The sequence below is a fragment of the Camelus bactrianus genome, chromosome 15 (genome assembly GCF_048773025.1).
Source record: "Camelus bactrianus isolate YW-2024 breed Bactrian camel chromosome 15, ASM4877302v1, whole genome shotgun sequence".
Lineage (NCBI taxonomy): Eukaryota > Metazoa > Chordata > Mammalia > Artiodactyla > Camelidae > Camelus > Camelus bactrianus.
In genome coordinates, this window is record NC_133553.1 from 20566036 (window position 1) to 20588955 (window position 22920).

Below are 22920 nucleotides of genomic sequence, written 5' to 3' on the forward strand. Positions count from 1 at the left end.
CACTATTCCAAGGAACTCCTGGGAGACCCAGGTTAGAGTCTGACTGGGTCAAATCCCAGACCCACCTGTAGGGTCCTCCTCTTCTCCCCACCTCCTCCTAAACAGACCAAACCCTTCCTTATCCTCTTCCCTTATTTCAAATCATATTGGCAGGGTGCTGGGGATCTTGCGTTGGAATCTGATGTAGGAGGGCACGTGCATGTAGGCTTACAGAATTCTGGAGATTAAAAAGCCCTTAGGAATCACCTAGTGCAATTTTGTCCTTGGACAGGTGGAAAAACTGAAATGCAGTGAGCACAAGTATCTTGCCCAAGGCCCCCTCCAAGCCAGCAAGACGGTCAGAACTAAAACCTGAGTTGCCTCATCCCCAGACCAGTGCTCCTTCCACCGCATTCCAGGGGCCCTTCCTGAAATCTCCAGTTGACATTTGGATGGATGTCACCTGTCTGTGGCTGTATAAATGGGCCGCAATGCAGCAGGTCCCTGGTTGTACAGTTCAGCATTGCTAGGTCAGCTTGCACTGTGGCTCCCTCCCCCTGGAAAAGCGAACTCACTTTGGTAGAGCCCTTTTTGTGTGAAAATGTTACTCTATTAAAAAAAAAAATGTTCACAAAGGAACTTCAGAATGTCCCACTTGTAAACTGGGAACAGCCTGGCCCATCATTGTGGGCTCGAGGCCTGGTAATCCCAGGTCTCCCTCTTTGTCCTTCTGTGTTGGTGGGAATTCTGTCATCCAAATATTTCTCCATCTGTGAAACTGCAGCAAGAGCTTTAGAGTCACACAGACCTGAATTTGAATTTGGACTTAGGCCCTATATATGTGACCTCCAGCAAGTCAGGGGCAGAGGCGTAGCAGTGAGCAAGGCCCCACCAGGAACACAGGAGACTATGACCTGGACCTTGATCATCATAAGGCTACGTGGAGATTCAAGTTCAGCTTCACTGAGTACCTATCATGTGCTGGTCCCTTTTTTTTTTTAATTGAAGTACAATCAGTTACAATGTGTCAATTTCTGGTGTACAGCACAATGTCCCAGTCATGCATATATGTACATATATTCGTTTTCATATTCTTTTTCATGAAAGATTATTACAAGATATTGAATATAGTTCCCTGTGCTATACAGAAGAAATTTGTTTTTTTAAATCTATTTTTATATGTAATGGCTAACATTTGCAAATCTCAAACTCCCAAATTTATCCCTTCCCACCCTCTTTCCCCTGGTTTACTATAACTGTGAGTCTGTTTCCGTTTTGTAGGTGAGTTCATTAATGCCCTCTTTTTTCTTTTTTTTTTGATTCCACATATGAGTGATAGTATATGGTATTTTTCTTTCTCTTTCTGGCTTCACTTAGAATGATGATCTCTAGGTCCATCCGTGTTGCTGCAAATGGCATTATTTTATTCTTTTTTATGGCTGAGTAGTATTCCACTGTATAAATATACCACAACTTCTTTGTCCAGTCATCTGTCGATGGACATTTAAGTTGTTTCCATATCTTAGCTACTGTATACAGTGCTGCTATGAACATTGCTGGTCACTTTTAAGTACATCTCTCATTTAACTCCCACAACAGCCCTGAGGTAGGTAGTACCACATATGTTCTTTAGAAGTGGAAACTGAGGATTAGAGAGGGTGAGTCAGTGGTTCGGTATTATTCCACTTCTAAGTGACAGAGGTCTGGACCAGGAACAGTCTTTGTGGTTCTATTTCAAGTGTCTTCTACCCCATAATGATCAATGTAGTCCAGTGAGCAAGCAAATCAACACAGCATAACAAGAAAGTGTCCATCAATCTCCTATCTATTCATCTGTCCACATTTACCATGCTCATTCTCCAAGTATTTTTCCATTTTTATCTATCTATCTATCTACCTATCTATCTATCTATCTACCTATCTATCTACCTATCTATCATCTATTATCATCTCTCTTTCCATATCTGTACATATCCAAGGACAAAAGATGGTTCAAAACGTAACAGAATTTCTGTCTTGATCAGCTCAGGCTGTTATAACAAAAATACGACAGACTGGGTGGCTTAGACAGCAGAAATTTATTTTTCATACTTCTGGAGGCTGAAGTCCAAGATCTAGGTGCCAGCATAGTCTGGTTCTGGTGGGAGCCTTCCCTCTGGCCTGTAGATGGCCAACTTTTTGATGCATCCTTACGTGGCAGAGGAAGAGCTCATCTCTCTCCTGTCTCTTCTTAGAGGGGCACTAATTCCTTCATGAGCGCTCCACCCTGATGACCTTATTACCTCCCAAAGGCCCCACATCCACATACCATCATAGAAATTAGGGCTTCAAATATGAATTTTGGGAGGATGCAAACATTCAGTCCATAGTAGTTACATATGTTTAAATTAAATGAGGAATAAAAGGAAAAAAGAGGTAAAGGCATAAAACAGAGCAAGATTGAGGCTAACACAAACATGTATTTCATAGAGACCAGCTCATTTACAAGGAGTGGAGCAGCCGTGTGGCTCTGGCCCCCATTGCCTAAGGAAGGACCTGAGCAAATGCACACTTCATCGTATAAATAGGGCGAAAGCAGACCAACTGTTCAGAAGATGCTCACTTCTTCCTCACACCGAGTCTTCCACATCGTGATCATCATCCTGGAGTCGCAACTAAAATTTGTCCATTATTGTTTGGCACAGCATTATCTCTTTTGATTCTTACATCAGCACTGGAACTATTTCATCGTTCACCTCTCTTTAGAGATGAGAAGATTGAGGCTTAGAAAGGTTAAAGTCCTCGCTAAAGGCCACCCAGCTCTTAGTGGGAGAATGAGGGTTCAAACCCAAGTTCACTTTTGGCTTCCCCCATGATTCCTAACTGCTGGGTACCCGGGGTCCAAAGGCTGGGCTTCAAATTTTGTGGAAGAATTTTGAATGACAACAGACAGCTAGCCGTGGGGTGGAATGAGATTATTTCCTTCTTACCCTTGAGAGAAATTACTACTGAAATACATGGGATCACCATTTTTGGTGTTCTTGTGTTTATATTTAATCTCTGAAATCAAACCAAATTCTTGGGGGATCAGAGTCATTGCTCCCATGGCAGTAAAACATGTATTTGGTATTTGATTTGAAACTTCGTTTCTAACTGGGACCAAATCCAAGCATTGTGAATTTAAACTGCCGCCTGCCTTCCTAGCCTACCTCGTGAGTGTAAAATCAGTGCAACTATTGTCCCCGGAGAGCGCTGGTGGGCTTGTGACTGTGTTTGTGCCCCATGAGGAATTTGAGTTGGATGGTCCAGAACGTCTGTATCCAAGTGGCATGATTTTTTGCAGCATGCTGTAATATTCCAGAGGAGCTGAAAAGGAGGTAGTAACTGGGTTCCTTTCCAGAAGTGTTTCAGATGCCGTGTTCAGTTGAAACCAGGACTGAATTGATTACCATATTAAGCAAGTTATAGATGAAGAAGCCAGTCGCCTTGTTCTGTTTTCCCAGCCAGGATCCAGACTTGGGTAGAATCCCTTGACTCACATCTGCCTCCTTTCCCAGGTTCTGTCTTCCAGGAAAATCTATGCTTTTTATTCCGGATGTGGTCCCAGGATACATTCATAGTCCTCCCCCAACTTTTCCTTTCAGTTTTCCTCAGTTAGTTACTGATACCACCATCTACCTAGTCACCCAGACCAGAAACCAGTCATCCTCAAAATCTCCCTCTTCTTCACCCATTCGACCCATCCAAGTTGCTCAGCCAGCCCGGGGACCCTCCCACTAGGTGGCACTCACAGTCACCCGTCTCCCTCCCCATTGTCATCACCTTTGTTCACACCTGGCCGATTGTTTGCTAGAAGAGCCTTTAAATTTGCCTTTCTGCCTCCAACCCACAGATGTCAGAGCGATTCTATAAAACAGATCTGATCATGCTAGTTCTGGGTAGCTCCCCACTGGGTACAGAGATTTTTCTCAAATCGTGGTCTCTGAAGCCAGGGTTCTGCTGCCAAGACCGGGATCTCCAGGCCTCTTCCCTGATGTGACCAAAGCGTTCGCCTTCTATTTACATATGGGCTTTTTCAAAAGATTTTGTTTAAGGAAAGCATTAAAATAATTTTCTTTAATGACCCCACTCTATTCATGCCTCCTGACCACGGAGCACCCCAGGCTCCTCTGTACTGCCTGCTCGAGCTGGAACCATTCTCCAGTCACAGGCGGTCCTCACTGTCCCCCAAACATATGTGTGATGCTTTGTTTCTTTGAACACACTCTCTTCTCTGCTTGGAATGGAATTTCTTCCTCCTTTCTTCTCCAAGAGCCCCACCCGTCCTTCAGAAGCAGCTCAGGTGTCACCTTCTGTGGCTGGCCTGGATCCTTCCTTCTATTTCCTTCAGGCCAACCGTTGGCCCCCTCCTGTGCTTCCCCCCGGACCCTGGGCATGTGCTGATGGTGGCCCTGGCCACAGAAAACTTCCCTTCACGTCTTCCTCCCCACCACCCCTCACCTGATTATGGGTAACTCAAGGACAAGATTTATATTTCACTCGTCTCTCTGCCTTCCCACTACCCAGCGAAGTACTTGACCCCTGAGAGAAACTCAATAAATAATGAGGTAAAGCCACACCATTAATTATCAGCCAATCAACAGTCTGGTCGGGAAAAGCTAAATGCACTAGACGAGTAGCAGGTAGGTGACAGGGCAAGGAGGGCACGACCAGAGGAAGGAAACAGGAGAAAGGGGCTCAGGGCTTGTTGATTCTGGGCTGCTTTATATGTTTTTGAATATAACTTAGGTATAATTAAAGGCTTTCGAAAACTCAACACATCCCTTAGGCTGGGAGCTCTAACTGGGGCCCCTGTGGGAAAAGCAGACTGTGCGGGTCCTACTTGCTTGGATAATTTCACACCCACAGTCTTAATAGCACCTGCGTGCACTTGGGCTTCGCCCTTTAGCCAGAATGGACTCAGTTAATGCTCACAACACACCTGTCAGCTCCAGGGTTATTGTTACGCCCATTTTACAGATAAGAAAACTAGCCCTGTACAGTCACCCAGCTAAGATGCACTAGAACCTGGAAAGCACGTCTTCTGACCCTCAGTCCTATCTTTTTCCATGTTGCCTTATCTCCTGAAGTTTCCCCAGCGCGTTCCACGTGCTCTGGGAAGGAGGAGACGGAGGAGGAGAGGAGGAGTCGGGGAGATTTATGACATCACTGTGTGTTCTTTGTGACCAAGACCTCAGGCTCTACTTGAACACGATCAAAAAAAGACCTTACTAACATCACTCTTCTTATTCAAATTCCTTTTTTGATTGAGCTATAATTCACATACCACAAAACCCACCATGTTAAAGTGCACTGTTCGGTGGTTTTCAGCACATTCATGAGGTGGTGCTTTCTCATTCCACAACATTTCCATTAATTAATTTCTGATGCTTTTGTTTTCCAGATTCCAATGATGAGAGACCCTGGATGGATTCGAAATGTATGGTCTTCAAACATTAATGTGAGTGATGTTGCTGTGAATGTCCTAATTATACTTTGACATTTCAAAATGAGAGAAAATACTCTTTGCCAAATTGGTTTATTGCCGTGGATACAAGCAGTCCCCAAACCAGGACCCCGCCATCCGACTGAAGCTTTCAGAGTCGGCCTGTAGCCCTTATAAAGGTTTCGTGAGCCCCAAATGTTGCTGAGAATGTTTTGGCTAGTTTCTAATCTCTTCTCCCTGGCAGCCATCGTCTCCTAGGCATAGATCTGATTTTGTCATCTGCCCAATGAAAAAACATTCAATGGCTCCCTAGTGCCAACAGGAAAAGGTTCATATTAAGTTCATGCCGTTTGTTTGCTTTGGACGGACTGTCACAGGTATTTAATAAAAGCCCTTGAACCTGTCAAAGCCCTTCTGCAGGTTTTACCTCTTCCTCCTGCTTCCTTCCTCCATTGGTTCTTTTGTCCTCCTGCCTCAGTGTCACTGCCCTAGGCCTGGTCCCCAAGCCTCAGCCGGGCCCTTTAGGTTTTCTCTGCAACTCTACTTCGTGCTTTGCTCTCTGCTCTTCTGGGGTCTCCCTAGATCCCACTTACCACACACAGCCCGAGGGCCGGACCACCCCTGCCCCTTCCGTCCATCCCGGATTCCAGACCCTGCTAATGAATCTGGCTCTCTGAGCCTCTCCGGTTTGGGGAGATACTTTGCTGAGCACCCCTGGCCGTGGTCCCACTCCATGCAGTTCTTCCCTCACGGTGTGTTCATCTCACCCTACCTGGCCCTGGACTATACTTGAAGCTTCAGCAACTCCATCCAATTCACTCTACCCTGTAGATTTTCAACCTGAGAGCCTTTCCTGGGGCCAGGAGACTTGAGGGAGTCAACTGAGGTGGGGACTAGGGGTGGGGAGGCTCACGTGAAGGTTTCTGGAATAATCCAGGGAAGAAGTGGTGAAGCCCGGACACTGACTTGTCCTGACTGTGGCCTGTCCTAAGCCTTGGGGGTGTAGACTAGAAATAACACTTGGTCTCACTCTCAAAGAGCTGAGTCGGGAGAGAGACTCTGGTCGGAGTGTGGACCAAGAGGGTTTGCAGAGGGCCCAGGAGGCCGAGTGCAGCGCCAGCCAGAGCGAGAGGGTCTTCCTTGAGGTGAATCCAGAGGCTCCAGTTAAGTGAATGAAGAGGGCTGCTGAGGAAGGCCTGGCCCCGGGGATGCTGTGAGGAGCAGAAGTTCAACTCTTGAGTGGATTGGCAGGGATGGGGCCCAATCAGAGACCAGGAATCTGAGCAGCGGGCAGTTGGTGGCAGTTGAGGCTGGAGTGAGGGGAGCGTCCGCTTCGGAGGAGAGAAGGCGCAGGAAGTCCCGGTGAGTGAGCGGCTCCACCTGTGGGCAGGATGCAGGCCCGCAATCAGGAGGTGGTCCGAGGCTGCTTCCCATGGCTGAGTCCCGTTCTCCAGACCCGAGGGGGGGGGGGGGGGCTGGAGCCCATGGCCACCAGGTTTCCTGGCCCAGCCTCTGGCCCAAGGTGCATGGCATACAAGAGAGGCAGTCAAGGAAAGTAATCAACTGAGCCTCTCCTGCCAGCCCCAGTGCAGGCCCTTCCCAGAGCTCGCCTGGTAACAAGATAGGAAGCAGGGGGCAGGAGGTGTGAAGTAGGAACTTTCTGCTTCAACCTTCTGTTCGGTCTGGAGCTGAGAGGCAAGGTGCAGCCTGGAGATACTGAACTGTGGGTCAGCTGGAGAACAGAGTCACAGAAGTCTCCAAGGGGACAAAGTTACCCAGGGAGTTTGTACGGCAAAGGGAGGTGGGTGAGGGCATACAGGTGGGTTTCTCATCACAATGTCTACCATTCCAGCTTTTGGTAATTTTCATGTTGTTATCCTCAGAAAATAGGTTCATAAATTCCAAAAATGCTTAGTGATGAGAAAATCAAAAATGAAGGGGAAGTAAAACAGGGCAGAGAGTGGGACTCAAAATCTCTGTCTCTGTCCATCTCTGTCTCTGTCCTTGACTGTCTCTGTCTCCTAGTTATTGTGTAAATAAATGTGCTAGGCACTGAGGGTGCAGTGATGAGTGTGTCATGGTTGATCTTTTCCTTGAAGGACTCACCAACCATAGGGGATGTAGAGGTGCATGAAATGACATAGTGACGAGGCTTTGTGAAGTGGCCCATGATGGAATTCCACGGGGGCTCACTGGTACAGAGAAGTCGGTGATGAATTCCTCATGGACATGAGGAATGTCTGAGGGAAGGCTTCCCCGGGAGGTCCAGCTCTCAGTTTGGAGAATCTGGCTGTGGAATGCACAAACCCCCAAAGTGCACACCAGCACACCTCCCACCTGCGTCCCCGCACACACGCAGCGGTTCCTTCCAGGCGAAAGACCCTGAATTCTGCAGGGAGAGTTGAGCAATGAAATGTTCGCCAAAAATGCTTAACCCGTCTGTCTAGCTCAAACAGGGAACATTGTGGTACAATTTGTGACATGAAGCCTCCGTCTTGGAGAACCCGTACTTTGACTGCATGTGTCTAACACAAACACCAATTCCCAGAATTCTAGGTTATCCCGGCACAGTTACTTGGAACCATATTTTGCTCATTCTGGTACTTTCTTGCCTTTAGGTTTGAAAAAGGGCAGGATTTAAAATGTCTTCTTGGATGGGGAGTGCATTTTGTGGGGTGAGGAAGTTAACTTTGTCTAGATTTAAATTGATTTTTGAAAAATTTTATCCAAGTGCTTAGTTTCCAGAAAATCAACCAGGAGATGCTGGCTGACAACTAAAGCCCAGTTCCAGGTTCCTACCCCATCTATTTATGTATCTCCTTTGCACGTTATCCTGTGGACTTACTGATAGAGGAGAATCTGGCTGATTCACACAGAGCGGCACGCGCAAATACATTCTCTTTTCCTGTACTCTGCCATTTATGTGTAATCTCACCCTGTTTTAGTTTGTTCTGTTTTCATACTCTGCCTTTCTCATAGATGGACTATTTCTTGGGGGGAGGTGTATTTCCTGAATGTTGTGTTTGCCTTTCTTTTTCCCTGTTTGGAAGAAAAATATATGCTTCTCATCCCCTGCCTATCCTGACTCCCCTGCCCTTCCCGCCCAAAACACACACATAATGTCCTTAAGCTTTTACTTTGGTCTGTCACCTGGAAACGATCACATTCTTTATTTTTAAGGCCATTAACTTGTTTTAACTGAGATCTGTTTACCTTATTTGGATGACCATGATTTTCATATAGTGCTTTGGTTTTCTTACTTATTTAATAAATCTTATGTGGTACTTACCAAGTGACAGGTTCTTTTCTAAGAGCATTACAAATATTAACTTACCAGTTCCTTACCACAGTCCTATAATTTGGTCCTATTATTATCTCCATTTGAGAGGCGAGAAAATGAGCATAGAGAGGTTCAGCTACTTTCTCACAGTCACACAGCTGATAAATGGCAGGGTTAGGATTCAGACCCACACCTTCTGGCTCCAGAGACTTTGTTCCTAAGCATGATAACATGTTGTCTTCATAAGAATTTTCTCTCGTTCATTAGTTTCTAGTTCTTTTGATTTATTCCTTGCGTTTAACACCTCTGTGATGTCGTGTGGTTCTCCCAAACTCCGGGCAATCTTTGTAGGTGCCCTTTTCCCCAGCCGTCACCTTTCTCTCTGGGAAGCCCCTCTTCCTGCTCTCAGTCCTCCGCCAGTGCTGTCATCTTGGGAGCCCTCAATACGTCCACGGTCACCTAGATTCTTGTATTCTCCTTTTCTTAGTTTACTCGTTAAAAATAAGCACAACTGAAGTTTGTTTTCATGTGACCTCCCAGAAAAGGGAAAGAGAAGATGTTTTAGAGCCCTTGCCTGACTCTCATTCTTAATCTGCCTTCACATTTGATAGTCTGGTTGGAATTGGAATTTGAGGTTGATACTAATTTTTCACAGAATTTTGAATGTATGTTTTATTGACTTCTGATGACCAATGTTATCTATATGCCAGTCTGACTCTGTCCCTTCCTGTGTGACCTGTTATTATTATTGTTTTCTGTCTGGAAGCTTTTAGGGTCTTCTATTTATCCTTTGTGTCCTGAGGCTTCACAGTGATGTGCTCAGCAGCGGATCATGTCTCATTCTTTCTGCTCAGAACTAGGAGCACAAGTCTGTGCTGTCCTGGTAGAAAACACACACTTAAACTATTATATATCAGCAGATGAGATATTGCAACAAATTAAAGGAAACTGGAAGACAAATAAAAGAGTGGGATGAACCCATGAAGTTCTCCTCCGTTTTATCTCCTCTTGCCCAACTTTTTGATCCATGATTTGGCAGATTTCCTTAATTTCATCTTCTACTTTGCCTTTATTTTTGGCAATCAAATTTTTACTTTTAAAAATGCTTTTTAGTGCTCCATTTTTTTCTCTTTCACAGCATACTCCTGTTTTTGCTTTATGAATGAAATATCTCCCCGGATCTCTCTGACATTCTAATTTGGGGATTTCTTCCGATTAAATTCTCTGCTGTTCCCTTAATTATTTGTATTTCTTCTGGAGTCAGGTTTCCCCCTGTTTGTTATTCTTTCTCTTTCACATTGCAGAGTTTCCTCAGAGGTCTGCTGATTTGCAGTTGACTGTTTTTATTTAACGTGGATGGGACAGGAAGGTTGCCTGGGAGCTCCAACTGCTGGAGCTCATTTTAGAATAAGCAGTCAGGGAGCTGATTGTTCCCCGGGGACCCGTGTGGTTCTGGTTCCGGTGCCTGTTTGAGGTTCTCCTGGGCAGGTAGCCCCTCCCTCCGCTGCAGCCCCTTTGCAGGTCTTCCAGGTTATAACTTGCTCCTTGTTATTTCTTTAATCAGCCCTTCCCTTTGCACTGGCCTTCCAAATTTGATTAAATATCTTTTCCACTGAAGATGCCCCTCCCGTTCTCTTCACTGTTTTAAGTTTCCAAGTTCTGCAGTTTCCTTGAAATCTAATGAGATTAGATATCTGGAAGTAAAGGGAAAACAAACGCATCTGTGTTTGTTCTGCTCCACCTGCTGTCCTGCCCCAGGATTTTCCTCCTTGTCTAGCATTGTTAATGTGGCCATTCTGCATGTGTTTGATAACATTCACTGTGTTCCCATCGAGAAACACTCTGCGCGTCTCTTCCAGCCAACTGCATTTTTTTTTAGCCTGAATCATCATAGCCTCACTCTGCAGCCCTTGTCCAGGATGGATTAGTGAGAGGCACTAGCACGATTGGATCCAACAGTAATGTATTTAATTAGAATCTTATAGAGAATGATCATTTCCTGTGCAGTGAATTCTTAGGTTTTATAGAGACATCCCAGGGTCCCTTTCTCACTTGTGAGTAGAAACAATCTATCAATGTCTCATCTTAGCCTGTATTCCCAATCCTCCCTCTTAGCAGTTCCTTCTCCCACTCCAGTGGGCATCTTGTTCTGAATCGTGTGGCCTTGTTTTCTCTTGCTGGACACACTGTATCTACCAGATCTTGAGGACAGAGGCATCGCTTTGCCGTTAACCTCCACTGTGCTGGCACATGGTCAGCACTCAGAAATGGCTTGTTGCGTAAGTGGATGTATTCTTTGTGACTTCTCTCCTGCTTCATGCATGATGAGGGTACCAGTACCTTTAACACCAGGCATGACTCGTTAGTTTATTTTTCATAGAATGAATATGTTTGCAACCAGGCACTATGGCCCATATATGATACCTAAGCATAGGCTTCAAAATATTTATCAAGCACCTCCTAAGTGCCAGGAACTGTGAACTTAAACAGAAATAGTCTTTTCTATGCTGCAGAGTCCACTGGCTGAGGAAAGATTTTACAACAATTGCACATGCAAGTGGAACATTTTGACTATTATCAATACTTTGAATAAAGGATTTGCAGAACAGTACAAGTGTCTTAACAGGGAGAACTGATATAGTTGGGGAGGTTAGTGATGCTTGAACAAAGGTTGAAGAATGAGTAGTGGTTAACCAGGTGAAGAGGGGAGAGGATTCCATGTAGAGAGAACAGCATGTACAAAGGCCCTGTGGTAGGAGGGAACAGGACAAGCATAAACACATCAAAATGGTCCAGTGCAGCTGGAGCTTAGATTACATGGAGAAATAGCAGATGGAGCCAGAGCACCCGTGACACTGGACATGCAGTCAGATGTTTGACGTTGGAGAAGCGGGTGTGTGTGTCTCTTAGAGCCACTCCCTGATTCTGATGCTTTTGAGCTTATCCAGCTGTCCCTGGGTCTCCTGAGGACACTGCAGCTAAGCTGAGCATCGGCTGAGCAAGATCATACTGTGGTGCATTCGACGCTACAAAGCAGGGTGTGATGGAAGATAATAAAACTGAGCTGTGTTGGGACTGGGATAAATCCTTGTCTGCTCTATCTCCACTCCCTGCCTCCCATTTGAAGTTCAAGAAACTCCCACATGATTCTTTGTCTTGACTATGTCCTACTCTGCTCAGAATTCCCTCTAATTAGATCAGAGATGCCCAAACCTTCACTTATATGTCCCCAGGGGAGGGAGGAAGGAGAGGTGAATATTGGTGAGAGGCTATATTTTTAAATTAAATTGAATTCACATTAGTTCCTTCTTCTGGAACTATCTGAATATCCTTTGAAATAATTAGAGATGCCCAGGGTGTTGTGGACCCAGAATTAACAGTTACCACACTGCATGTGTGTTGGGGGGGTGCTGGCAGGTTGACGATGCAAGACTGTACCCACGAAGTCACGTGACAAACAAGTAAATGACAGGTCAGAGCTGATGATCTCTATCCCCACTTCCTCTCTTTCCCAGGTGGAGACTGAGGTGGCATATGCAGGGTCCTGTAAGTGGCAGAACACAGACCAGAACCCAGGTCTCCAGTGCCCCAGAACCACACCCTGTCCAGGACACCTCAGATTCCAGAAAGATCTGTGGGATTTTTTTACTGAGCCTATGACTTCACTGTTCTGGGAGGAAAAATCACAGAGCGTGTCTGAGACCCAGGTCACACTTAGTGTGGAGATCGGGGAGGGGCACTCTCCCTCTGGGGACTTGGGTTTCCTTAAGGATGGAACCTGAGGGCTGGATCGGGGGCAGATCTGAAACTCAGAATTAGTTTTTGGAGCCAACTTACTCTTACAGTCCCTTTGGACAGTGTGCCCTTTGTCCCTTCTCTCCTTTTGGGACAGAAGCCTCAATCACCTTCTCCATTTCACCCAACATAGAACTTCCCTAGAACCAGGTCATCCTCACTAGGAGGGGTGCAGAGGGTGGGTTTGGGGGAGCAGCTAATTCAATCCAGGCACCAGGGAATCTGGTGACAGCATTCCGAGCCCAACCTGCCCACCTCTACACAGACCTCCACTCCTCTGCGGGTTGCTCGGGTGGGACACCCTAAAGCTGAGCCCAGAATTCTCAAATTAGTTATGCAAAAGATACATCAGTTACCTCTGGAAGGCAGAGAGAAAGAAGGGGAGGGGAGAAGTTATTCGTGGAGTTAGGGCTGGGAGGAGCAGTAAGAGAATAGGGTTCAATTTGCTGCCGCTGTTCAGACCCCTCCACAGCCCTGTTCCAACGGGGGTCCAGCTGGGAGCTCCCAGATCGTCTGTGCACAGGCCTGACCTGTCTCCTTAGGCCCTTTGTATGGTGATCACACATCCACCGATTTTCATCCTTCAGATCCTTCGGAATCTACAGGCACGTATGACCCTGTGCTCGCACTAGGCCACCATCTCTCCACCTCCCGTTCCCTCCACTGGGTTTTCTTCTGCAGGTTAAACAGCTTTAGTTATTATACTTAGAGAGTGGTGTGGCCTCGCCTTTCATACTGGGTCATTCCCTCCAGACAGGTGCACCGCCATCCTTATGGCTCTCCCGTGTGAAGGCCGGCCCTGCAAGTGGTTTTGTGAGTGTAGTGTGACCTGCAGAGAAAACCAGGAAAAGTTACTGCCTTTGTTTCGGGCTCGCAGATGCACATCTGTGCAGCCCAGCACCACAGGGTATGGGGTCTTCTCCCCCGAGACTGGCAGAGTGGCACGTCAGCTGCAATCTCGTGGCCATAAACGTGCTGGCTTCATGACTCAGTAGAATACCATGCATTTTAAAGATGAGAATCACACTTTAAGAAGCAAGTTAATATTTTTTAGCCTCCAAACTTTGGTAAGGAAGGGTCGGCATGATCTGGAGAAACCACAGAAGAGCATAGCATTTGGTTGAAATGACTTGCAGGTATTTTCGGTACTGCTGCTTCCAATTGCATTCTCGTATACAGGACAGAATGTGCCAGATGTGCACATGATTTACTGAACGGTGCCGTGTTGGCCAAATGACAAGTCAACAGAGCAACGTACAAATCCCATGCAGTTACCAGAACCGACTGCCCAGCCTTTTAACATGAGAACATCCTTTTTCGGGCTCTCCAGTAACCACAAATCTATCCAAGCTACTGGGAGCTAAAGACGAAAGAAGAAGTCTCTTCCCTGTAAGAACTTGTCTTACAAATAGGACTTTTCCATCAAGATTTGAAAGCACCATCCAAAGGAGACGTGGGAAGGGGGAAGCAGTTGTGTGCCTCTGGCTCTAACTCTCAATTTTCCCAAAGAACACGAAGGCCCATGGTTTGTGAACCAGGATTCCTGAGTTTTCCCTCCTACTCTGGTGTGTGACATTCGGTGGTGGGCTCTCTGGTCGTGCCTAAGGAAATGGCTTCAGCATGAGAAAACAGCCCAACTCTCATTCTGCATACAGCCTGGGCAGAGCGGGGCACAAGATGGTCCTAGATAGTCAACTAAAAGTTTGGGTTCACAGGGTCACACCTGAAGATGTCTGATGCTCGTGTAGCAATATTGTCATATTTTAAAGGATTCCATTCTGACTGTGTAATAGCTTTCCAGTTTATCACCATTTAAAAACTATTTTTAGTTAATTGGACAATAGTTCAACAACCATATCTTATAATTATTCATCATTTTTGTCTATGACTTAAGCATTTTATAGAGGTCTTGTAGAGCTTAAATTCCTTGGAACTGAAGCTCTTTCTGCAGCCATGTCTAGTTCAGAAATCTCTTAATGGCACGCTTAGTATATAACACCAAATTTCCGTGCTCTGTAACAAATGGATAAGGCCATTTCCACCCTCAGTGCTTTCTCAGTTTGTTGGAGTGCAGCTTTCTGAATTAAATGTCCCTTCTCAGTAGCTTGCTGTGAATTCAGAAATCAGCAAGGCAAAATCCGATGTCATGAATGGATTTGGTCATGCTGTGCGCCCAGCTTCTGCTCAGCCCCAGCGTGGACCAGGTTCTGTCCTGAGTCCAGCGCTGGTCTCCAGCCAGCTTCACGCAGAAGCCTTGCTTAGCCCTAGCTCACCTCTTCTCTCTCCCTCCTCCTCTGCGCGTCACCAGACGCTGACATCATAACCTCTGTGAGGTCATCACAATCCTGCCACCCAACAATGAGCTTTTAGCGGAGTCTGCAGAGGGCGCAGATGAAAGGATGAGGGAGAAGGAGAGTAAATGGGAGGGGAGGAGGTGGGTTGAGGGGCAAGATCAGGAGGAAAGAGAGAGACGGGCAAGACAGGGTGGGGTTGGGGGTAGCCATGCTAGTCTTAACAACAGCCAGTAAGTGGTGGCCCAGCCTGCTGGGGTCTAGAAAACTAGGAGAAAGAAGAAAATCATCCAGGAGACCAGTGATCCCAGGAGCAGGAACCTCCTTGTGAAGTCAGTGGGAGTTGGATGGGGTTCTGCCAATATGCTCTCCAAATGGGGAAGACGAGCCTTTCTTCCGGTGGCAAAGGTGAATGGCGGGAGGGAGGGTGGAGCATACCGTTGGCCGCCCCCATCAGTACGTCAAACTGTCTCCTGTGCTGGCTTCTCAGGCACCGAACTCACTGCAGAATGGAATCGGTGACTGACATTTGGGGACACCAGAGCCCTGTCACAAAACTCTGAGTCTGGATTCTACCTTCTGTTAATGGGTTTGCTCTGAGCTGTTAGACAGTCTCCTTGTCTGTTCCAGGTCATTGATTGCCTTCTTGTGGAGTTAAGAATGATACAGGATGGGGCATTTTTGTTAAATTCTAATGTATCCAAATGATTTTTCCGATATTCTATCTTATTAACCTGGGAAGTGCCATTTCGATGTATGTGCCGGCATGTGATACTGAGCGTATTTTCAGGGAGTTCTGCATTTGGCGCCTAACAGGAATCTCCAGGGTCGAATTCCCTTTAGAAGAATGAGGCAGTGGGGACAGGAACTTTGATTCCCAAACCAGGACCCCAGGAGAGCCCACGGCACCTCTGTGAAATAGGTGGCGTTTGCCTTTGCTCTCCAACCCCGTCCTGGTCCCTCTTTCCCTTCGTATATTCCACAGAGCTGAGGCACGAGTGGTAATCAGCACACAAATATTCACAGCAAGCGCAATTTCATTGGGATTTTAAGACGGTGGGTTTTCCCCTTGGTTTTGTTATGTTTCTGAGTCAGGATAGGGTGGTGGTCAGAGATGTCTCAGAATAGCCAGCTTGTGTAGACAGGGGTCTACACTTGAGTCCCCAGCCGGAGCACAGGTCCTGAAGCACTTCTTCTCTCCCGGGTCTTTTTAGCCTTCTTTAATGGATGACTGTGGAAACAAAAGAAAAACCAGTTTTTCTACATCCAAGAAGGACTTAGATTCCGGGGACGTTCCCAGGGCTCTCATTTCACAGCTTGGGGTCAGGACTTCACACCTGTAGAGGTGCCGCCCACTTCCCACCTGGAGTGTGGGTGGGGATCGCGGCGTTACCGCTGGAGCTTTGCACTTTCACTGACTCAAAAACTGATGAATTTGGCAATGTTCCTTCATCCATTCTCCATGACAACCAACACCTGGTCATCGCTTGACCCTGTAACTGGACAGTTAGATCATTGCAGCAGCCGCCTACCTCCGTTGTCGTCTGCTGCCCAGCCTTCCCGCCACCCTATATGGCCCGCCCACCATGGCCAGATTCACTTCCATAAAGTGGAGATTTCATAGGTTTTCACTCCCTGCTTATAAGCTTTTAATGGTTCTCCAGGGCCTTCCGTTTATTTATCTATTTATCTATTTATTTAATGGAGGTAGTAGGGATTGAACCCAGACCTTGTGCATGCTAAGCACGCACTCTACCATTGAGCTATATACCGTCTCCCCTTGTAATTAGGTTTATTTATTTATCTATCAGGGCCTTCTGTTTAAAGCATCAACTCACTAGGCTGCCATTAGTGGCCGTGATGTGTTGGTCTCAGCCTGCTTTCCCATATTAACCACTCAACAAACCCGTATGGGTTTAACTGGTCTACTTCATGGGATTTTTTTTTTTTTTTGATATGGCTGATTTAAATCTACCATCTTACTAGCTGTTTTCTATTTGTGCCATATGTTCTTTGTTTTTTCTCCTCATTTTCTGCCTTCAATGGCTTTACTTGAATACTTTTTTGTGATTCCATTCTATTTCCTAATTGACTTATTATTTATAGTTCTTAATTTTTTTAGTGAGTTCTCAAATGCTTACAATTTACATCTTTAATTAGAATTTATTCAAAAATAATACAATGTGTAGGGGAAGGACCTTGTAACAGTACACTCCTATCTCCCCTCCCATCTTTTGTGATTTTATTTTCATATATGCTACTGACACACAGAGCATTGCCATGATTTTGGTTTAGATCCAGGACTGATAAACTATGTCATATGGTCTAACACCTGTTTTTATAAATAAAGTTTTATTGACAAAGTCATGCCCATTTGTTTACCTGTCGTCCATAGCTGTTTTTGTGCTCTGATGGGAGAAATTAGTTTCAACAGAGACCACATCATTCACAAAGTCCACAATATTTACTCACTGGCTCTCTTGCATGGTTTCTGATGAGAAGTCTGCTATAATTCTTATCTTGTTCCTCTGTGTAATTTGTCTTTTCTCGGGCTGACTTTGAGACTTCCTCTTTGCTTTTATTTTCAGTAACTGAGATGTGATATGCCTGTGTACCTGCGTGTGCCTCAGAGTGTGTGTGTGTGTGTGTGTGTGTGTGTGAATATTTACCCTGCTTGATTGCTTGGTGTTCTTTGAGACTCTTGGATCTGTGGTTTTGTGTCTGTCACTAATTTTGGAAAATTCTGGGTCATTATTTCTTTAAATATTTCTTCTGCCCAGCTATCTCATGCTCTTCTTCTGGGATTCCACTACATGAATGCTAGACTGTTTGATATTAACCCACAGCTCTTAGATGCGCAGCTCTTTTTTTCACCTCCCTCATTCTTTTTCCCTCTTTGTGTTTTAGTTTAGGTGGTTCCTAATTACCTTGGTTCAGCTTCCCTGATTCTTTCTTTATTCTTTATGTTGAGTCTATGGATGCGCCTGCTGGAGATATTCATTACTATATATTCCATTTCTAGCATTTTCTTTGGATTCTTCTAGTTTCTGTTTCTCAGTGAAATTACTCATTGGATTTTGCGTATTGTGTACCTTATGCAATGAGAGACTTTAACCTATTAATCAGGTTTTTAAAAATGCATGTCAGAGAGTTCCATCATCTGGGTCACATCTCAGTCTGTTTCTTGTGATTGCTGTCCTGCAAGGATGTCATCTTGCCTCTTCATTTGCCTCCAAATTTCTTCTTGAAAGCTGGACATCTTGGTAGAACTGTAGAAACTTAGACAAACTGTTTTTATCTCTAGACATGGACCCCCTTTTCCCCCTGGCAGGCCTTCTGAGTTGGGGTGTGAGTTAACCTGGGTGGAAGTTGGCCAGGTTTCTGGTTCATTATTGCTGTGGTTACCCTCAGTGCCCCAAACCCTTCAGACTCCTGTGGGAACACCTTGTGTTTTAGGGTAGAGATGAGTTTGCCCGAGAAAGACCTACGTGACTCTCAGCTTTAGATCCTCCCTTTGCGCTGGACCTGTGAGAGGGTCCCTTTGCATATTATTTGTTCTCTCTCTCTGCTGTTCTTGTCACCCTGCTGTTGGTCTTGTTAGCTCAGATGTGCAGGGTGGCGGAGGGAGAAATTCTCTGTTGTTCTGAGTAAACCTTAGAGGAGGGAGGCTTGGTTCTCTGAGGCCCAGAGGCAGTTAAATGACAGCTACTCCCACCGGCCAGTGGGGCTGCGGTACATCCCTCTCTGCTCTGAACCCGGAGGTTTTCCTTGCTTCATGGCTGCACCATGCGCACGGGCCCCAGGAATCTTGGATTGCCCCCAGCACGTGGCCCAGGGGAGGGCGCACAATGCCGTCTAATTCATGTATCTGTTAGGGTCAATTAGGGTGGTGTGGCCTTCAAGATGCAGCTGTGACCAACTGTCACCCACTCTCCTTTATCCCCTTGCGACTTCTTTGGTCCTCTTGGATGCCTCAGCCCTAATCTGACCCTCTCCCAAATTTGGGGGTGGGCCCTCTGTGCTTTGGTTCCAGACATTTGCTCCCCTTGGTTTACCTTCCCTTCTCCTCCTCCTCCCCTCCTGTGGAACCCAGAATGTCTCATACCTGCCTCTTCTCCCAAGAAACTTGCTTTGGTTAGCCTACCCACCAGCACCCAGGGAACGCACTCCATCACTGATAGATTTCCACGCTGCTCTGTGCTCTGCCCTCTGAGGGAGTGAGGCAGGGCCAGGTGGTCCCTGGTTCCCATCTCACTCTTGAGGCCTTGAGCCAGGGAGTATCCTGCTGAAGTCATGAGGTCTACAGCCCAGGGCTGGCCTTGCACCCTCCCTTCCAAGGAGCCCAAGTCAGGCAATGAGATTAAAGTGCAGCCCTCTGGGGGAATAATTCATTGTTTTTTTTTTCTTTGCTATCCTTTCTGCTCAGGGCATCTACAGAGCTCACCACTGATGTCACCGCCCAGGGCTTTCAGGAGACCTGTCAATTGCACACCTACCTGTATTGTCTCATGGGGCTCCCGTGAAGAGGGACGGTCACCCTTTCTGCCTCCCCTCCCACTTGCAGAGCCCTTTCAATTGTGTAGGTAGCCAATCTGGAAAATTTCAGAATTCCCAGGATAATAGAGTTATTGTCACTGCCTAGAAGGCAGGAGGTTTCCAGCTAGTATAGGGCCGTTTAGATCATTCTCTTTCATTGCTTTTATATGCAGAGAGAAGTTCTGACCGTTGAGGAGTTGTAATTGTTTAGTCAGCAATCTCTGGGTGTCCCTCCTAGGAGGGAGTCAGCAGCCTGCTGGGTCTTGAAGCTGGGCATGCAGGTCACCCCATACCAATGCTGGGCTACACGCTGAACACATCCTTCGGGGAATTGCCACTCAATGTATTGGGTTCTAGAATTTAAAAATCTTTAAAGTTAGCAAAAGCCACGTATTTTACATGATTACTTTTTCCATCCTCAAAGTGGAACTGTGTGTTAAGCATTTGCCTCCCATTTTCCAGATTGTGAAACTGAGTCTTTAGACTCGAGGATGCTTATGTTGCTTTGCTCTAGCATCACTCCTCCCTCCTTCCTCCTCCAGCGGCTGGAGCAAGTTTACTCATCACTGTGGTTCCTTCTCTTCCGAGTTGAGCTGAAAGCAGCAGGTCCAGGGATTGGCTCAGGGGATCACCTCAGCTCTCCTGGCTGAGTCACAGCTGGGTGACTGCCTGGTTTCAGACTTTGCAGCAAGGGGCCCTCCCAGGGGGACTCCAGAGAGGGCAGGATCAGCAGGGCAAGAGCTTTGGTGAACCCAACTCAGCTTATACTGAAATGTGATCTAGTGGGTTCCTCTCTAGTGGCTTGTTGGAAAAAATTCTCCCTGCCAATCTGGCCTTGTTTAGATGTTATGGCAGGAGTGGGGATACCAGGGAAAGCGCCAAGGACACCAAACTTTTATCTAGACCTAGCAGACTTCTCCAAAGGGCACCAGATGCCTTTCCAACATCTCAGGGATGGCTGGAAAGCATCTCAAACTTAGAGTAGCCGAACTGCACTCCTGAATTTCCTTCCAAGCCTGCATTTTCCCTCTTCCTTGTGCATCTCAGTAAAGAGCACTGCGTCCCTCCGTTCTTCAAGCTGGAAGCTGGAAATGGAGATTTCACCCTTGATCTCCTCTTTCACTCTACGCTACCTCCACCCGAACCATCCATCTGCCAACCCATGGATTTTACCTTCAAAATATATCCGAAGTCTTTCCACTTGGCCGAACCACCCTTCCCACCCTCCTATCAGCGCGAACCACCGTCATTTGCTGTGGTTTCCAGCAGTAGCAGCCTGTCTGCTCGCTTCCACTCCTTCCCCCTACAGGCCATTTTCCACATAGCCGAGAAGTGACTTTAAAATGTGAATTAGATCACATGATTCCCAGGTTTCAGCCTCTTCTTGGAATATTTAAACTCCTTGCCTTGGTCTGCAGGACCCTAAAGCTTTGGTCCTGTTGCCGTCCTCAGCTGCCCCATGGCTCTAACCACTCAGAGAGCTGCCTCAGGACCTTTACACTTGCTGTTTCTGCTCTCGAGAAAGCCCTGGCTCCTCCCACATCTTTGTAGGACTTGAGTGTTTCTTCTCTCCAGGATTTCAGTTCAAGTGTGACCACCTCTGATCATCTGACCTAAATTATTTCGCCACAAGAGATAATTTTGTTCCTTATTTATCTGTCCCTTTCCATGTCTCCCTGCTGGAGAACGGAAGCTCCAAGCGGGCAGGGACCTGTCTCTCTTGTTCAGAGCTACATGTCCCAGTGCTGGGGCAGAGCCTGACAAGTATTTGCTTAACGAGTGAACGCCGCAGGGGTGCTTGGTCTTTCGGATAAAGGTGGACCCGTGGTGAGAAGCTAAGTGTAAGTCTCAGTAGGGCCAACACAGCTGCCGCGGCCTCGGTGTGGCTGAAGAAAGGAAGGGAGGGTCGGAAAGGTTCGGGGACGTGCCCAGATCCCACAGCTCAGGAAGAGTCGGTTTACCAGGCTGCCCACTGCACTCGGTTCGGGAAATATCAATCTAAACTGTTGAATTAAATATAAGACTTTGGGGAGGAAAATCAGAAACATGGCCTAAGGTCCCAAGCCCACAGGAAAACTAAGTCGAACTTCCTGCGACAGATCTCCGCCGCCTAGGGCCGGGCGGGCCCTGAAAGCGGCCGGGTTGCCTGCATCTCATGAGGCCCTTCACGCCGCCCCGCCACCCCGGCCCGCCCCGCTCGCCCCGCCCCCAGGGGCGGGGCCGCGCTGACAGGGAGCGCGCGGCGGGCTGGGTGTTTGCATACAAAGGCGGCCACGCGCGCGGCGCCGCACGGTGAGCAGCAGCCTGCGCGCCGCCCGCCTCCGGTGTCGACTCCCGCAGAGCCCGGGCGGAGCCCCAGCGGACACCGAGGTAGGGGCCGCCGCCTCAGCTGGGCCCGGCGGGGAGGGGAGGGGCGGGGCGCGGCCAGGCCGGAGCTGGCCGGGGGGCGCGGGCCGACCCGACACCCGGGGGCCGCCGTCTGTCCCCGCAGCCCTTTCGGGGCTAGTGGTTCGGGGAAGGAGGCGGAAAAACAGGCCTGGGAGCCCCGCGGCCTCGTGAGCATCCCTCGGGCCTTCTCCCGCAAGGCTGACCTTGACCGGCCTGGCGGACTCGAGGGGCGGCCGCGGGACCCCGGGACGGAGGGACCAGCTCCACCCCGGGAGGATGGGTGGGTAATACCTGGGCAGGGAGCAGCCTCAGGTTAGTGCTAGGGACTTTTACGAAACTGTTCCCTTGGCGGGGTTTAGAATTTCTGCTTTGTTGTTGAGGAAACTGATGCTCAGGGAGGTTGACTTACGTGCCCAAGGTCACACAGCTGCTGGGCTGCAGGCTGAGCCCGGGTTGGAATCCCGGTTCTCAGATTACAGTCTGGTCCCCCTCTGCCAGCCTCCGTGCACCTTTCCTACAGCCTAACGGGTGCGAGGCCTTCCATCAGATACCCCTGCGAATAATCTTATTTTGAAGAGGGCTCGGCAAATGTAGGATGCAGTTTTTTGGAAATAACTTTGAGTGCCGTGGAGCTAGAGTGTGTCTAGATTGACTGGCTGATAATTTGTGTGGAGGGTGGTTGCTGAAGAAAGCAGATGTCAACCCAGTGTGTGACCACCGAACAGGAAGCTTGACTGAAACAACTGGTGGTCTTGATCTGGAGCGTTTTTAGAAGCTGGTAGTTTCCCCAGGAGAGTAGGAGTGTTTTGGAAAGATGAACTTACAAAAAACGTTTTTATGGGAGGGGTGCTGGGTGGTGGTTGTGAACTTTACTGTTGATTGCCTGTCCTATAATATGGGTCTTAAGAATTAAAGTAAGCAGCTGAGGAATGTATAGTGATCTAGAAATGAATGCACACTTACGCTTCTTCCCCCCTAGAAATGTTGGGAGATCTGAGTTTGCCTTACTGTTCTGTATTTTGATAGTGCTTTATGTTTGCCAGTATCTGTTTTATTATGCAGTGTTTTTGTGTATGGGTGTGTGTTTCTGAGCTTTTATGCCTGATTGTGTGTCGGGTCGTGTGGTGTTGGGGGTCCAGGCCTGGACAGAGCCCCCGACTGGAACTTAGTGGGTCTGGAGGCCCCGG

The 22920-nt window shown here is 47.4% G+C and overlaps 1 protein-coding gene across 8 annotated transcripts in view; it reads left to right on the forward strand.

Annotated features, from left to right (window-relative positions):
* Positions 1-22920, forward strand: part of LPIN1 (lipin 1) — a 113544-nt gene that overhangs the window by 26727 nt on the left and 63897 nt on the right. For 7 of the 8 annotated variants that reach the window (XM_074341678.1, XM_074341675.1, XM_074341674.1 and 4 more), the window contains exon 2: positions 5402-5458. In XM_074341678.1, coding sequence (XP_074197779.1) covers positions 5402-5458 — 57 coding nt within the window. Of the gene's footprint in view, positions 1-5401; positions 5459-21560; positions 21716-22920 lie in introns of those variants that run through there. The other variant, XM_074341677.1, reaches the window with a different exon arrangement.